Raw genomic sequence first — 18,287 nt, 5'->3', positions numbered from 1 at the left:
ATATGTTATACAGTAAAGCTTTATTGTAATTGTTTTCAGTCACTGTGTTAACAATTACCCTGATTACAACGTGTCAGTGTACACGACTATGCTTTTTAATTATGTCTAGTGTACGCTATGTCTTAACTGTAAGACCCTCAATGAGATGCATAGCTGGTCTCCACAGCGCCATCTGCTAACTAATATACCGGCGCCTGGTTTCCGGTTATGGCGACTTGCTCTTACAGTTACACCAAGTAACTGCATGGTGAGGGAAGAATGAAATACACAGGCGCCGCACGATATCAGCCTGAATGTATCTGCCACCTTGCGAATGTAAGTAACCTTGTAATATTGTAGCACGGCTAGACAGTCAAAGCTGCCTCTGTGCGCAGCCAGTTAGTGTGGCAGTTTTTACCGACGCATTAAACTCATTCTTAGCTAAAGAATGCACTGGCCAGGATTAGATTACCTACCGCATTAAACACATTTCAAAACACCCACATCATTCATTGTTAAATAGAATTCATCTCATGTATCTAACTTAAGTTTTATTATATGTAAAAAAATGTATTATTCTTTCATTCTTTGAGGAATAACATTGAATAAACGTCCTCATAATTTCAGAATACATCATCTGGGTCTGTCTGTGGTATCTGTGGTATTTGACAGCTGTTTTAACAATTGGTCACAGAAGTAAAATATATCAATTTGTTAATCACTGCGGAAAGTTTACTCCGTAAGCTTATGGCTTTTCTTTTGTGTCTGCTTGAAACAGCTGATAAAGGGGGCAGTGCCAAATCTAGTACTTCTGAATGTATAACTGCATTTATAGATAACTTTGAAAAAGTGAAAAAAATCTGAAATACTCTACGGCGAATACCAGTAGATGTTCCGGAAATTGTGATTTTTTTTCTTTGTAAAGGGAGGACGTTTTTGCTGCCCATGTGTCTATCTCCGCTAAACAGGATAACAGCTTTAATTTGAGTCACTTATTCACTCCTCCAGGGAGCTGCTAAATAATCTAAACGAACGAGTTTTGAATTATTTTGAACGAAGTTTTGTTTTTCATCGCAGAAGTGAAAAGCATGGAATCAATGGGACTTATTTGGTAGAAAAGACGTGTTAAGCATCATTTACAGTGAATATCAGTAGCGAAGTATTACCAATACGTCAGAGTATATTAATATAAGGAAATGACCATCTTACTGCTGGTGAATTATATCTAAATAGAAAATAATATAATACAATATATAAAATCTGTATAGGTTTGATCATTTGTTTCCCATTAATTAAGGCAATGAATATCGTGTAATACACCTACGATGAATATCAGAGTGGGAAAATCGTTTTCCAGCATTTGGGTTTGTATAGCTCAGTGAGCCCTTCAAGTAGTTGTTGTGTGATGTTCGTTTTTTAAACTGCATATATTTTCAGTTTTTTGTGTAACCTTGATAACCCTGATTGAACTCTGTACCCATTTCAAACTTCACCCTTTTTGTCTCTGCAGAAGTAGCTTCCCGTGAATTGCATTGCATTGCAGTGCAACTTGAGACCCATGAGATCTCTGTAACTGACTATGCTGTTGCTGGTAGCGCTTGGTGCGGTCTTTGGTTGTACTGTGGTTGACACAGAGGACAACCGCTTTAACACGGAAGCGAGACTCTACAAACCGTTACTAAACTACAGCTTCTCTCTACCAGAAGAGCATATCCCCTATTTTTTATACAGTAATAAGAAGATCGCCAAAGTTTGCAAAGAGGATCCTCTTTGTCCATTTCAGGTAAGAATTCCTTCTTTTTGTTTTCAGAACTGAATGTAATTAGCTTTGTGTAGGCACTGTACCTTAATGCAGATTTCAAAATTTAGTTCTGTAAAGCAACAAACTGATGTTCACATCATTAAAGGTAAAAGAAAATCATTACCTTTTACTTGAGATGGCATAATTGGATAACTTTTCTTCTTCTAAAAACATGGTACAGTATAATTATACCTCTGATCTTGTTTTTAGCTTGCAAGCCCTCATTCTTTGTATGAGATGTTTTAGTATTTGCTGCACTGTTTTGGAAAATAAGATTTGTCAGAAATAGAAAATAATAAATTGCCGAAAAGAAACATTAAATAACATTCAATTCATGTCTTAATTAGAATCTTCCAATTCTTATACTTTATTCCATATCACTGACAGTTGAGTGCAGTTTTGTCATGAAGATTAAACATAAAATACTGCTAATTGGTTATTTTATGATCTACTACTGACATTAATTAGATGTTTAGCAAAATACACGCCCTAAATTCCTATTATCTATTATTTTCTATTTGGATGCCGTTGTCAAGTCTTCTTACCTACTTCACACAAGCTGGCTGTAGGAGTTTCTCAGAATGTTTCAGAAGTAGTTTTATGTTAATATGAACCAAACCTAAATGGAACCTCTGGAATGGGAGAAGAGCAGATAACTGAAAAAATACCACTATATAAAAAAAAAATTGAGTTGGTTTTGAAAAACAAAATTTTGTGTGGAAGTTGGATTTTCATTAAAAGTAAAACATACCTCATTACTATGGGACAATGTAAAAGAACTGAACTTTGTTTTAAAGGCAGGGCTTTGATTGTATTATTTGAGAACATGTACATTTGGCATGGCTGTGTTTTCTGCATTCTTTCTGAAATATAAAATGGATAGACCATTTGCACACCCCTGTTTGCTTCTGAAAATTGCTGCTAAACTGAGAATTAACTTAACTTTAAATTGCATGCAATAAGGATTGCTCAGCATGCATGTTATATTTAACCATGATCCACATGTTGTTAAGAATCTTTCCTTGAGGGAATCAAGGCAGGTCCATGTCTTCCATTTGCTCAGTTTTTTTGTGGAAAATGTTTTCTGCATTCAAAAAGCCTTCTGTTCGGCTGACAGGAATTCCTCAAGAACACTCAATCTTGCTGGGGATATGAACAGAACTGCTTGCCACACCACAGGTTCAGCTATCCAGTGTGCTCCAGTGTTGATTCAGGATGGTACGTTGTAAGCCGCCATTGAATTAAAGTTGCAGATTTAAGCTGAAGGTCACCATTTGTAACCATTTTAATTCCTTTCCATTTTGTGTGGTATATACAATATTGTTAAAACTGTGGCTCCTTTTAATGTGCGTGAAGCTCTCTGTCTTGAGCTTAACCAAACAAGAACTGAAACTTGTGTTTCTGATGTCCAGTCTCAGGAGAGTATCGAAAAACAGTCTCTCATCTCGTGACCTCACACTACCATTTTTTTAACAGGGCAAGCTCTATTCAAGCAGCTCAGGACCTGTTTTGGAAACAAGCAGATTTTGGATATGTGCGAGAACGATTGGATGAAATGAAAAGCTTGTGTAAGCCTATCAAGCCGGTAAGGTTTCTCATTCTACTTTTTGCTAAAAGAGTGTTGATTTATGGGCAAGGGCAGTGGTTATGTGAAAAATAAAGAGGTATTGTTCAATTATAGGGGCCTAGGGTGATGTGGGGTGGGATGAACCTACAGGTTCTAGTAATTTATGTCTTTTATGTAATGTTGTATTTTTTTAAAAATGTAATGCTTATGTGTAGTGTTTGTGTGTTTTTGTAAGTCTCTTCGTTTAAGTCTCTTCAAAACAAATTCCTGAGAAATTAGACAACAAAGTACAGTATTAAAGCAGATTAGATTAACATCAAAATCACTGAAATTGTCAATGCTTGGGAATGTGAAGATCAAAAAGAAGTATGATGGAGGGCTATTGCAGAGTTACTGTACTTCCAACAACAAAAGTTGAGCAACAACACAGCAGAAGTGTTTTTGTACTGTACCCCAGTGTTTTGGAAATGGGCTGGATGGCATGACGAAGGGCTTGAAATTGAGAAGTATTTTGGGTAGTGCAATGTTGTATTTGAATTTCTTCTTCCAGGGGGACTCTTCTCTGGTTTGCACTAGCTTTACAAGGTACTGCAGAGCTACCAATCTGTACCTGGATTTCAGGAACCCCAGAAGGGGCCCAGAGAGGTTGGTATCCCCCTTCTGTATGGATGTAGTGAGTTATGACAAGAAAACAAAAATCCAGAAATATGTTTTAGGTATATATCTGCATTTGCAGACCAAAGTACTGGAAGTCTTCTATCTTAAACCTAAACTTCTTAATTAGCACTTGGAAGGAGGAATAAAGACTAGAGTCTCAAGTAGCAATCTGTGTCATTGACAAGTATAAATCAATTTAAGTACCACCTTTTATTTCATTTTGTGGTAGAATTAAAAATAGTAAAAGTACACAGTGTATTGTATTTGGCAGGGGTGGTGAGGGGGGCAGCTTAGCGTAGTGGGTAAATCTCTGGTTTTGTAACTTGTGGGTTGTGGGTTCAAGTTCCTGCTGCTGACCCTGGTGTTGTTGCTACAGAAACCTAAATAAGCTCTGGCCTGATGAACAACTGTGGCTCAGATATGGAAATTAAATACACCGTATTTAGAACTGCTTGTAGTTTTTTCCGAAAAAATCGTTTGGGACACTTACTGTTCATAGGATTTTTAGATTCAGGAATTCTTAGAAAAGTATATCTGCAGTTGTAATAGGCAGTTACTATCTTGCATCTATGACCCTTAAGTCAATAAATAGTGGCTGTTTGAAAGATAAAAAGAGATCCTGCTAGAAGATGGTACTGTATGAGTGTTGATTCTAGCTTTTTATTATGTAGCGCTGGTTAATTTCTGTATGTTAATATTTTTTGGTACACTTTTCAGATATAAAGAAGATTTTTTCCAGGAGGGTGAGGTAGGTGGACACTGTAACCTGAATAAGGAAGACTTATTATCTGAAGGCCAACATAAGAGCCCTTTGCAGTCATGGTGAGTTTCTGTATTTGCTCAAACCTCCTAGTCTATGTTTTATTTCTTGGTAAAATTCCGTGTTTATTTTGGAAGTTTTTTTTGTGTTTAGGTAATGAGAATCACTTAGATTATGATGATTTAGAATTTTGGACCCTTATTTACAAAGATATATAGAATTTTTAAATTGATCTCAAATGAAATAGTACATTATTCCATTTGTCTTAGGTTTGCAGAATTGCAGAGTTATACACAACTGAACTTTCACCCGATAAATGATGGCAAGTGTGATCTTATCATTGAAAAACCTACCATCTTCATGAAACTAGATGCTGGTAAGCATTTCTGTTTTGCTTTCATTCATTTGTAATTTTTGAGAAAAAAACGCACCATGTAGTAAAAACAAAGGCTTAAAAGGTGATTTATATATAAACAAACACCTGTGATATTTTCATATTTGCTGAGGAAGTGAGGTGTGGCTTAGTGTAGTGGACTCTGGACTCATGACTGGTGGGTTGTGGGTCTGAGTCCCTGCTGCAGACACTGCTATTATGCCTTGAGTGATGTACCCCAGTTTCTCCAGCATTGCTGTGGCATAATTCCTACATTACTCTGTTCTCCACTCCACTGATAGCTGATGTACATATGAGTATGGTGTATGTATGGTGAGTATATTGGCGCACTTTTGGCTGCTGTTGCATCATCCAGGTGGGGGCTACACATTGGTGGTGGTGGAGAGGAGTTCCAATTACCTGTAAAGCACTGTTGAGTGGAGTGTCCAGAAAAACACTATATAAATGTAAGGAATTATTTATTTAATGTTCTACCAATGTAGGGGGGGTAATCACATGCTCTCTAGTCCATTTAACAGTACAGGCAATGGCTCTGGTATGGACTTCACTTTTGTACCTTTACTCAGGTACTGAAAAGTGTTATTTTGTATTATCTACTCAGGTCTATAGAATGATGTGCTTAATTCTAGTATCCTGTAATTTTAGGAATAATGGCATGGTTTTTACTTTAAAACGTTTTGCGTCTTCATAGGGGTCAACATGTATCATCACTTCTGCGATTTTGTCAACCTCTACATATCCCAGCACATCAACAATTCCTTCACGAAAGATGTGAACATTGTCATGTGGGATACGGTGAGCATTTTATCTCTGAGCCCTGAATAACAAGACCCGAGCTTTGCGTGGCAGTCACTGCAATGTTGACATGAAAACCCTCTTTGTGTGTGTGGATCTCAAGCTTAAAAAATCCAGCGCAATTACTGGTGGCTGAGTTCTTCTAATGATGATGTGAGGGCCTGATGAAGAGGCGGATGGAAAAGCTAGCTGATGATTATTTCAATTAATAATTGTTGTCCTTGTTCTTAAGGAAGCAGAGTAATTCAAATTCAAAGCACATTATTGGCATGACCGATTAATTACAGTGTTGCCAAAGAAATAACAATTAGCAAAAACATCTATAGACATTAAAATAAAACATATTATTATTACATATGCAGTTTTGTTATGTCTTTTTGATGAGGAGGAAAGAAAATCTATACTTTTAACTATTTGCTTTTTTACATAGTAGGTAAGTCTCTGGACTGGCATTTATTATATTTGATATATTTTTTTAGCAGGCCAGTTCTATTGTTCTCTGATGTGTGGTGCAAACAAGCAAGCTGTAAGCTGGCTTTTGTGTCAGAATTAGGAGCTGCTCTGGAAAGCCAAATTTCTAGAGTAAGACTGGAAAACAAATGCAGGAATCTTTCCACATTCCTCTTTTTCTTTCCTGACTTTCTTTCCTCAGATCTATGAGGATTTTGTTGTACACAGTGCAACACGAGCTACAATACGTTACTAAATGTATTATATAAAAAATAAAAAAAAGGTTTTTTGAAACAAATATGAAGCTAAGAGCTTTGCCATTTTATCTCACAAGAAACCGTATCCTGTGAATTGTTTCTCTCCCTCTTTTGTTTTTAAGACATAGGAAGGAGGCAGAGAAGGGAAATGGAAGTTCCTTTCATCTGGGAAACAATGTGTGTGAAAATGCAGAGCTGATCAGTTTACAATGGGCAGCTTTTACATCAAGGAAGCTTGTAGTTCTTCCACAAGGCACTCTTAACATTTGAGTGGCAATCAATAACAATACCTTTGTAACAGTACCTCTGTCTTCTTCCTCCTATTCATATTTTTGGTGCTTTTAATGGGGCTAGCAAGATTGATGCTTGTACAAGCAGATTCTTTATGTCCGAAAGAAATTAAAATAAAAAGTACTCTTGCTTAGAACAAGAACAGAGTAATTGTGATTACATTTCTGTCAATATGCTGTTCCTGAAAAGTAAACTGATATACTGTATAACACCTAACCTCATATAAAGCTGGTTTTAAACTGTGATGTTTTATTTCAAGGTTTCTCAGACCTCTGTGATAAAAGGAAAATATGAAATGTTAAAAAGAAAAAAGCTACTTCTGTTTTACTTTGCCAGATAGAATGTACCGTGATTATTTATTTTATTGAAAATTTATCCCTGCTCTTCTTTGTGTCTGTCTGCTCAACAAGTCACTTAACATAAATGAAACCATTCACTTTTATTTTAATTTTACAACTATAAACATAGTTTTCTTAGGTGATATATTTTGAGAGGGAGAGGGTACATTATAGGTAGCAAAATGCTCATGTTTTCTTGTTAGCAGCTGTGTTCACTATTGGGAAATTACTAGCACAATATACAGGGAGATGGTCCCTTGTAATTAAGGTCTTTTCAACTTCTTGTCTTTTCCTGCAGAGTTCATATGGATATGGTGATTTATTCAGTGACATGTGGAAAGCCTTTACTGATTATGAAATCATACATCTTAAAATGTTTGACTCTAAAAGGGTAAGGGAATTTTTTTTTAAATTTAATTCCCTGCCATTTCTTGTATTGTTGTAACTTAAAAATGTTAATATACATTTTATCTCACATTTTCAACAGGTTTGTTTCAGGGATGCAGTTTTTGCTCTGCTCCCTCGGATGAGATATGGTCTATTTTACAACACCCCTTTAGTAAGTATGTCTTACTTCAGGAATAACCAAATATCTGTGCAACCTCTAAGGAGTTCATGGTAATATGTACACTGCACAACTGTATTACTCAAAACGTGTTACTTTCCTGTCAGTTCTCATTTACTTTTTCACTGGGGTCATTGGAATGAAGGACTGATCATGTTGTTTGTTTTATCAAATTCTCAGCTGCTCTAACTGGTATGGTGTTTATTACAAAAGAACAGTAAATACTGGGAGTTTTGCTTTCTCATGTTACTTACCCGTCTCTGTTGTGTTTTCAAGATTGCAACATGTACAGTACACCTCTGGTTGGTGTAACAAATAAATAATTATTACACTTATTTATACTTATAGCACTTTTCTGGACACTTGAGTGATGGGTGCTACACATTGTCTTTTTCTTTTCACCCCACTGTATTACAATATAATTTGTATTTCTTTGGAAAGCAACTACAGTAATATTGTTGCTTTTCTATAAAACTACCATTATAGTCTTGCCTATATGTTAGAATTCAACAGTGAAATGTCCTCATTTATATGATCTGTTTTCTACAGTCTTAGCTTGTTTAAGTATGACACTTCAAGTAGTTGGCCTTGAAAGGTTCTACATAAAACAAACTTTGATTGCTTGAATAGGTCTTTGTGTAGCTCAAAATCCACATGGTAGTATTTGTAGACAGTCCTAACTTGTTTGGTCGAGGTTATCTATAGAAGCTCCAGGTTATGATGTTGTCTGACCTTGTTGTTCACATAACTTTCATGTGCTAAACTACTGCATTGATTGTTGTTGTGCTGGGTTGACATTTGACATCTTTGTTTGAACTGCAGGTCTCTGATTGCTACAGCACAGGGCTTTTCAGGGCTTTTTCCCAGCATGTTCTACACAGGCTGCATATCACCCAGGAAGAGTCCAAGGTAAGGTTACAGCCAGAGATTGAAAAGGAGAGGTTGTGATTTGTTTTATGGCTAATGCACAAGGCTTAATTTGATAGCACCTAATTAGGTTTGGCCTTTATGGGGGAAAAATATTTCAGAAAAACCCTGCCTGCATATTCACAGTTCCCTGTAAAATTGTCAACACCTGTTACTTAGAAATTGCCCTGCATTTACAATCCCTTTACTGCAGATTGTTTTGCAAACTCCTGGCACTGACCTCCCTTTCAATATTGCATTAAAACCATGGTCACTTTTTATCACCCTAATTTGATTATTTCTGCTATTTACAATTCTCATGTGCAGTTATATTGTGGAGAAAATTCTCTTCTATGTGGAGTGAGATAGACCTTTCTTAGAAAAGTGTAATGTTTGCTTGTTAAGGCTTACATTTCTGAATGGTTCAGTCTGAGTGCATTATATTTAAAGATTGTCTAACAGTTTCTACAGAAGACATTTGTTTATTCTGAAGCCTTATTTTCCACCGCATTGCCATTCACTGTCAGACAGCAGATGAACAGTTATCTTTCCTTTAAATCATTGCGGTGGGCTAAATAAACCCATCTGACTGTGCCAGATAATTCAGTGCATCCAGCAACACAGTTATCATAAAAAATATGAAAAATCCAAAGATACGCTGACCAGGTTAATTGACATCTTCAGAATGGTAACGCATATCTCCTGTACTGTACCATGATCTGATGGGTCTAGTCTTATGTTCCAGCTTATTACTGTGTTCTGAGGATAAAGAGGTTGCTAAAAGTGGATGAATGAATGGATCTGAAAGGTTCTTTAGTGGCCAAAATATTCTTCCATGAGGGACACATTACCGCATCAAAGCGTTCTTCCACAGAACATTTTTCTTGCACTAGATGGCACTGTTGCATAACTAGCAAGACTGAGCCCTGCTCGAGCAGGTTGGGATTCTTGTGGCTCTGGGGGTTGAATAGTGTTTTTTTTGCCTTTGGTTTCAGGAAAGGAAAATTCGTGTCACCCTTTTAGTACGCAGCACAGAGTACCGTAAAATTTTAAATCAGCAGGAGGTGAGTAGTGCACTTTTCTTAAAAGAAAATACAGTACATTAAAGTGGTACATGCATGCATTTGAGGGTATATAGAAATATGAACTCTAAATATATGATGGGAAACACTAAGTTTGAAAGAACAACATCTGAAAAAGAATTAGGTGCTTATGCTATACATCAGGTATATTCAAGCAGAGTATATGGATAAAATTAGATATGGCTTATTTTACAACACCCCATTAATAATAATTGCTTACACTTATATAGTGCTTTTCTGGACACTCCACTCAAAGCGCTTTACAGGTAATGGGGACTCCTCTCCACCACCACCAATGTACAGCATCCACCTGGATGATGCGACAGCAGCCATAGTGCGCCAGAACACTCACCACACATCAGCTATCAGTGGGGAGGAGAGCAGAGTAATGAAGCCAATTCATAGATGGGGATTATTAGTAAGGGTAAGGGCCAATGGGAAATTTGGCCAGGACACCGGGGTTACACCCCTACTCTTTTCGGGAAACGCCCTGGGAGTCAGGACCTCGGTTTTAAGTCTCATCTTAAGGACGGGGCCTGTTTACAGTACAGTGTCCCCGTCACTATACTGGGGCATTAGGACCCACATGGACTGAATGGTGAATACCCCCTGCTGGCACCACTAACACCTCTTCCAGCAGCAGCCTTAGTTTTTCCCAGGAGGTCTCCCATCCAGGTACTGACCAGGCTCACACCTTCTTAGCTTCAATGGGTTGCCAGTTGTGAGTTGCAGAGTGATATGGATGCTGGCTATTCTTACATACTTACGATACTTACATTTTTTAGTAAGTATCAAACACTTCAGGAAAAATCAAATACTTCTACATTCACCAGGGAGTGCATGATAGTATGTACAGTGCCCTCCAGAATTATTGGCACCCTTGGTAAAGATAAGCATTAAAGGCTATGAAAAAATGTCTTTGTTGTTTATCAGCTTGATCTTACACTGAAAATATGAGAGAAATCTAACCTTTCAGTGAGGTAAAATTATGTATTAGAGTGTTTGTTATGTAGTTAAAAGTGAGGGAGGTTCTTCCTTCTGGACCAGAATTTCCAAACCAATGCCCAGTGTGTTGACTGTAGGAGGTGCAACAGAGAAACATAAACTAGAGAACATGTGAAAATTATAAGGATGTTTAGAACACACCAGGGAATGATGAACAAGTTAGCCAGCCATGTTATTGAAGCTGATACCCTGGTTTGTTTAAAGATTCTCAGATCAATGAGCTATTAACTACCAAACAAGCTACTGTAGATAGGCTAAGTGGCTTCCTCTCATTTGTAAACCTTTTTAGCATTCAATTGAAAAAAAGCAGTGCAGCATTTACGATATTATTTTAAAATACATTTCTAATTTTCAAAAGAAAAAGAGAAAAGAGAGATTAAAAACTGTTCTTTTTTGTCCAACGCCTGTTTAGGGTTTGGTGAATTTGTCCTTAGGTTTGATGTAGTAAAGGTTTTGGTAGTATTGTAGAGGTTTGCATTGTCTTTTCTTCATTGTTATACATTTGTTTTTAGAAAATTAAGATTTAGTGGCTGTCAGTTAAACAGGAATGACTAAAGATTTAAAGCACTAATGTAAACAATGTCAAAACTTTTCAAAATTAAAGTGCTTTTAGTTTTATCGATTACACTCACCGATTGTGTCCCTTTGTGTTTCAGCTGATAAGTGCACTGAAGACCATATCTTTATTTGAGATTAAACTAGTAGATTACAAATATAGGTAAGTAATGTTATTTTGCTGCAAAACTACATTAAAAACTTAAAGTTTAAAGTCCTGTCTTTTCAAATATGCACTTAAAAGACATTTTTTTTATTTATTTAGAATTGACAGTTATCTTAGTCATATCTACCCAGTGAGGGTAGCGCAGTGGCACAGTGGTTAACCTGCTGCCTTGCAGCTTTGGGGCTCTGGGGTCAGTACTGGACCTGGGGTGCTATCTGCATAGAGTTTGAATGTTCTTCTCATGTTCACATGGGTTTCCTGCTCTAGTGAGTTAACTGGTGGGATAATTGGCTTTTGGTAAAATGGGCCCTGGTATAAGTGTGTGTCTATGTCTATGTATGGTGATGCACTGGTGTCCCATCCAGGTTGTAGCCCGGCATGGGCCTGTTGCTTTCTGGGATAGGCTCTGGTTCTCCTGCAACTTCTAATACATTGTGAGTAGTGCCACCCTGTACCAGAGGTTCAGTGCCTATTGGAGGACAGGCTCATCCTTCACTGGCAGCTCCAAATGCCTGTAGGCTTCCAGGAGGCCACAGGGGGTGTTGTCTCATTGAGGGTTGAAAGAACCCTGGTTGACATTTACACCCTATCCATGGCAGCATTAAGTGATATTGATGCCACTTGGTGAATTCTGTTCACTGTTGGCCAGTGACATGACTCGTGCTCGAACCTGCTGTGGTAGAGCTCAGCCTATACCATCGCACATGCCTTTATTGGTTGAGCCTCTCAGGAGGCCCCCAAATGTTATTGATTTTAGCAAAGCTGATTCTGTCTTGTGTGCAGAGGGTCTATGCCTTTTCTGCAAACGTTCTGCAACAATAACTCAAGTGCTTTTGTTTTACAACCTGCAGGGAGATCCCTTTCTTGGATCAGGTTAAAATCACTCACAACTCGGATATTTTTATTGGCATCCATGGAGCTGGCCTCACACACTTGCTGTTCCTCCCAGACTGGGCTGTTGTTTTCGAACTGTACGTGAGACATGCTCTTTTCATGCAAAAAAACAAGATATCTTCTCTTTTCCTATTTGCTCTTTTGTTCTTCTCTATGATTTTTGTAGACATCTAGGTTTCTGTCCATACTTCTTAACAAACAGACTTTTTTATCAGTATCTGATGCTTGCCAGCATTTCGTAAGCAGCTGTAGAATTCTGCATAATTAAAGACAATTTACTGAGAACAGAAGAGTAAAGACTATTGTAATTGAAATCCCATAGTGGAAAATGACATGTGTCCTGTACATTGTAGTTATAACTGTCAGGATAAAAGCTGCTATCGAGACCTGGCCAGACTGCGTGGAATTCATTATATTACTTGGGAGAAGATGGACAAAGTTATTCCTCAAGACAAAGTAAGAAAATAATGATGTCATATTTCTCTTAAAACACAGCAGGATCACAACTGATGGCACACAGCATATGGAGCTTATTCCCTTAAAAAATGCAATGCTTACTTATGTTTGTTTTATTGTCATATCATACTGTGACTTGCTTACATTTTCCCTATGAATTATTATTTTTTTACTAGTTGTAAAAAAGATAAAACAGTTTTCAATAGCACTTTCAGCTTCTGCAAATCACAGCTTTATACGGTACCTGGCCATGATTAAATACCAAAATTATGTATTCAGGAAAAGGGCAGTGTCAGGTGATTAAAGTATTTTTTTACTCTTTTATACAGGGTCACCATCCTACACTGGGGGAACATCCGAAATTTACTAATTACTTCTTCGATGTTCAGGAGTTTATGCGCCTTGTTCTCCTAGCAGCAGAGCACGTGCAGCGTCACCCTGGGTGGCTGTTTAAACAGAAGCATGACGAGCTGTAAGGGAAGAAGGAAGAGAGTTGGAGTTATTTAAACAGGCACTTATGCATGTACACCCATTACACAGTGTACACACATGCACCTATAAACAGACCCAAATGGCTGCTAGTCTTGATAGTAGCTGATGAATGTCTGATGCAATGCACTCTTGTTTTGTTGTAATTTATGTGAGCGTGTGTGGTAGGGAGGTTGTGGGGACACTAGGAGGTGCTATTGTTTTTTAAAGGTAGACCTATTGTAATATTCTGAAGTTACGTGCAGCCCCGCCTAATTCAGCCCTTTTGGTTTAGTTTTATAGTACTTGTTCTAATTTATCTGACTTTATCTGACTGAAAAGGTTACTTTTGTTACCAGTGTTTTATTTATTACATACTGTAGTCTATCTGTTCTGAGGCAGCTTATTATGTTATTATCAAGGTCCTTAAAGGTTATACTTTATCAACCCATACAAACCTTCCATTGAAGAGTTCAAAGGCTATAGTTCTTGCCGTCATTTTCCTGACCTTGAGAAACAACACTATAACAAGATTTGGAAGTTATTTAAACCAAAAATTGGAACCCTGAGAAATGGAGGTGTATTGTACAACCCGTGACACATGCGCACAATTCAGATGAACAGGAGAGCCTCAGTGCTCATTTCCATGCAGTTTGAACTGACTGTTTGAAAACCAAGGCTCAGCTTCAGTAGGCTTTTACCAGGATGTGACACTCTTGAGCTTTAAGGAGAGATGTCTGCATAGTAAATCTATAGATGTCACATCTCTTTAAAAAAAAGACAAAAACACAGCAGTTATTCATCTCTGCATCACTGAAAAAAACGTGCCAGATTCTTATATATCTGTGCAGTTTCTTCTGTGCTACACAGCAGGTGGTGCAAAGAGTCTTATAACATGCCCAGCAGGAATGTTAAGGAATTTTGGGGGTCACACAGTGAAGCCAGTGTAATCCTCCTAGACAGTAATTTAAATAAAATCTACAGGACCTTAGACCTCGTCATAGGCACGATTTTATATTACACTTTAAAACTTAAAGGGAAAGATGCTATATATGGAAAGTAATTCAATTCTCTTACCTAGAATACGAATAGCATATTGTTTTGCTTAAATTTTTTCAATAATTATTCATTTATAAGCACTGTTCAACTCAAAGATCTGTGCAAAAGGATATGTGCAGTCCATGTGTAATACATAGAAAAGATGAAAGACAACAAAAGCGCAGGAAATTGACCTAATAAAAATAGGAGTTAGACTAAATTAGACATTTTGAGCTTTAGTGAAAAGATAGGTATTCAAGGTAGGTTTCAGCAGTGGACAGTGCCAGAGATTCCAGTGGTTTTGGTCAGTGAGCTCCACATGAAGAGTGCTGTACACAAGAAGGCTCTGTTGCCCACTTGTGGAGCCTATACAGTTAGCTCTTTGGTAGAGTGATATCAGCATATCTCAGATTAAGTGTTGGACACTTGCAATAACCGCTAATATAAGACCATCAGCCCTGAAGCTATACCATTTAGTCACTGGGGCGTTCATGAGCAGGAGCTTCTACATTTTACATGGAGCCAGTGCAATTTACACAAGATTGAAGTTATACAGTGATAGCACAGTTTTAGTTAACATATGAGGTGAGGAATTCTGGACAAGATGCAGACCATTTAGTGCCTAAAAGATATCCCAGTAAGTAAGATTTTACAGTTCTGAAAACTTGAGCAAATACAGGGCCCATATAATCAGAGGCTTTGCCTTACACGAACAACATTAAAGTCATTACGTTTGTGATGTTAATGCTGGAACATATCAGTATAACCTCAGTCTTGTTACAGATTAGCTTAAGAAAGTTCTGTCATATCCATACCTTAATGCCAGAGTGACTCCTGTAAAATGCAGGAACTACAGCAGTGTTATCTTATTTGGTGATTAATCTAACCAGGTGGCAAAATGCAAATACTTATAAAGATCCCAAAACAAAACCCTGATCCCAAAACAGGGAACACCCTGAATAACATCATTAGAAAACAGCCAAAACTTTCAAACTGGCCCCTATTAGCCAAACAGGAGCCAAATGAAGTGCCAGTGATACCTAGCTAATATTCTGTATTCTTCAGAAGGACATGTGATTTTACACTGTCAAAAGCTGCATTTAAGTCTAAAAGGAGAAAACTATTAAGTGACTATTAAGTGACCCAGAATCAAAAGCCATCATTAACTGCCTCAAGCAAGGGCTGTTTCAGTACTATGTTTGTGTCCAATCTCTGACAGTGAAGTTTGAAAGAATTCATCGAACGCAGAACAAAATTGAATTAGGCTGTTACTGCCTGATTCAGATTTGTGAGAAAAGGATACTACTCAGGTACTTCAGTGTGGTAACAGCAGATTCTACACCTGCAGGTAAAAGACTAGATTTCAGATACTCATTGATGAGGTGTGCACCAAATGGACAAAGAGCAGAGAAGCTAGATCTGTGTGGGGCACAGGAACAGGGTCCATAACCCAGGTAGCTGGGGGTCATTTGAGCTACGCATAAGCAATATCAATATCTGTAAAATGAGAGAAACTCATGTCAGCGCAAGTAGGAGAAGGTAGAGTTGCCATGACTGCAGAAGGTGAGGTCAGTGAGTGGTTATTAATATTGTGTATCCTGTTGTGAAAGAATTGCATGAATGCGTTACACTGTTCAGGAGACGAGGAGAAAAAGCAGGCTTATTAACTGGTTTGAATATGTTATTGTTAATGAATAAAAGAACTGTAGGATCACTGTTTTCACTAGATTTACCAAGTGTGAATTTTATTTACAATTGTTGCAGGCAATACATTTCAGAAAATACATATTTTTGTTCCATGTAAACTTTTATAATGAAGCAGTGTTTCACAAGACATTTTGTGTTGTAGATGAGGATTTTATTCTGCTGTTACATTTCAAGGCCCTTTCAAATTCAAATCACTAGACGTCTGTATTGTATTGGTTTTGTATGTCACAAAATTCAATACTGAAATTTGGTGACTAAATTGGAATGCAAGATGGTATTAATAGAGTCTTATAAAACTCATGTTTCTAAACAAAATTATATTGATCATAATTTTCCAGAGAAATCAACAATATTAAGAGATTCAGACTACAGTATTTTATCCCTAGAAACAAACCAGTGCACAGATTCCTTTTAAAGATAGGTTCTACCTGCAAATTAGAAACTCATTATTTAATAAAACTATATATAATAAACCATCAGGTTTCCTGGTTTGTAATTTGCGATGACAAAACCTTTGTAAAAAAGGTAAAAATTTGAATATATTGTAAAGCTCGATAACTTACCTGTAAGCAAACACCTTGTTAATATGTCTACTTTTAAAACACTTCTTGTATTTTCAACAATTGTGAACTTTCTTGATTGAGGGAACTACTTATTACTTGATATTTTTATTTTTTAAGGCATAGACAAAGTTTTTTTTATGGAGTGATGTTGAATTATGTATCTTGTTGTGAAAGAATTGTTTCTATAATGCTGACATGTTTATCTAATGTTGACATTTCTTTCTCTTTTTGTCCCAAATTGTGTGAAACAAATCTTATAACAAGCATTGTACTTAATTGAACTGCAATTAATTACAATGACATGCAGTCACGGTTAAATAAAAGGCTTTTTAAAGAATACTGAGAGACTGCAGAATACATCAGCATAAATGCCTGCATGTTTTTCTTTTTCTGAACATTTTCATGGAAGAGCGGAGTTTTAAAGATGATGCTTCTGTTATTGGGCTTAGGCTAATTCAGTTAGACAAGCCCTGAAATGTTAAAGAGCATACAGTAGCTATTACTGAAACCTTTATTTTTACATCTTCATTTTGATTTCTTTAGTTTATACAGTCATTTACATACATGCGCGGATTCTTTCAAAACATAATGTTTCTTTTTATCAGCTGTATAATTTGTATTCGTTTATATTTTTAAAGCTATGAAAAGTAATTTTAATGCATTGTGCCAATTTTTTGGTTCATGCAAAAGTGTAATGTCTGAGCATACTGTATATTCCTTCTTAAAGGCTGTGCTGTTTTTTAATCCACCGAAACATTGCTTTTCCTGTATGTTTCAAGTGGAGGTCCTTGTTATTTCAGTCAGCGTTAAAAAGTGATTCGCTACTTCAAAAAAAGGGGGGCATCTCCTTTTGTGATACTTGAAATATATAATTTCTGACATTTTATGTGGAGTTATGTTTAGCCTGTGTGATTATTTCTAAAACGGTGTGAATTTACTTTATAAGTCCATTATAAAAATTGTTCTCTTCATTTTCATGTATGTTCAGAGGAGTATTTGGACTCGCAACATTATGAGAGCCACTCCATCATATTTCAACTTTTAAGGAGAACGTTTGTAAAGAACTCTTTTGTAAACACAATGCTTTTGAAAAATAAATGTTGGCAAGATCACAATAAAAAGTTTGAAATTCAATTGTTTGACAAAATACATTGGTGATTAAACTGAAGGTCATCACAAAACCTCAGGAGAAGAACCACAACAATTCATGCAAATCATGAGTGCTCTGGGCCTTTGTTTCATTAGCTCCCAGTGCTTGTCACTCTGAGACCTCTCCACCATCCCTAGCAACTCTTCAGTTTAAAATAGTGTTTCCGAGTTCCTCATCTGTGTAGACGTAGATGTTCTATATAGACGTCATCCCTCAATCCAAATGATCAAGCGTATCCACAAATGGTCTTTCTTTATTGCACCCACATTATTGGTTCTTGTCTGTATCTTCTGAATGTAAATAATCTCCACTCAAAAGCTATAGTGCTTTGTCTTCAATCCATCCAATTCAGGGTCACAGGGGGGGCGGAGCCTAACCCTACAAACAAGTGCAAGGCAGGATACACAAGGGACACCAGTCCATTGTACAGTAGATCACACACT

General features: G+C 37.0%; 1 protein-coding gene across 1 annotated transcript; it reads left to right on the top strand.

Moving 5' to 3' along the window:
- The first annotated feature begins 258 nt into the window (after positions 1 to 258).
- Positions 259 to 17,815, top strand: eogt (EGF domain-specific O-linked N-acetylglucosamine (GlcNAc) transferase). The gene is made up of 16 exons (XM_088917597.1): positions 259 to 315; positions 1,490 to 1,762; positions 2,898 to 2,998; positions 3,257 to 3,365; positions 3,898 to 3,992; positions 4,722 to 4,826; positions 5,034 to 5,140; positions 5,850 to 5,953; positions 7,588 to 7,680; positions 7,777 to 7,848; positions 8,677 to 8,763; positions 9,756 to 9,824; positions 11,504 to 11,565; positions 12,420 to 12,539; positions 12,816 to 12,918; positions 13,248 to 17,815. The coding sequence occupies exons 2-16, from the start codon at positions 1,559 to 1,561 to the stop codon at positions 13,392 to 13,394; spliced, it is 1,578 nt and encodes a 525-aa protein (XP_088773723.1). The 5' UTR covers positions 259 to 315; positions 1,490 to 1,558; the 3' UTR covers positions 13,395 to 17,815.
- Positions 17,816 to 18,287: the final 472 nt, after the last annotated feature.

Source organism: Atractosteus spatula, chromosome 5, assembly GCF_055471065.1.
Source record: "Atractosteus spatula isolate fAtrSpa1 chromosome 5, fAtrSpa1.hap1, whole genome shotgun sequence".
NCBI lineage: Eukaryota > Metazoa > Chordata > Actinopteri > Semionotiformes > Lepisosteidae > Atractosteus > Atractosteus spatula.
Note: the sequence above shows the minus strand (reverse complement) of the source record. Positions and strands in the feature narration are given on the sequence as shown.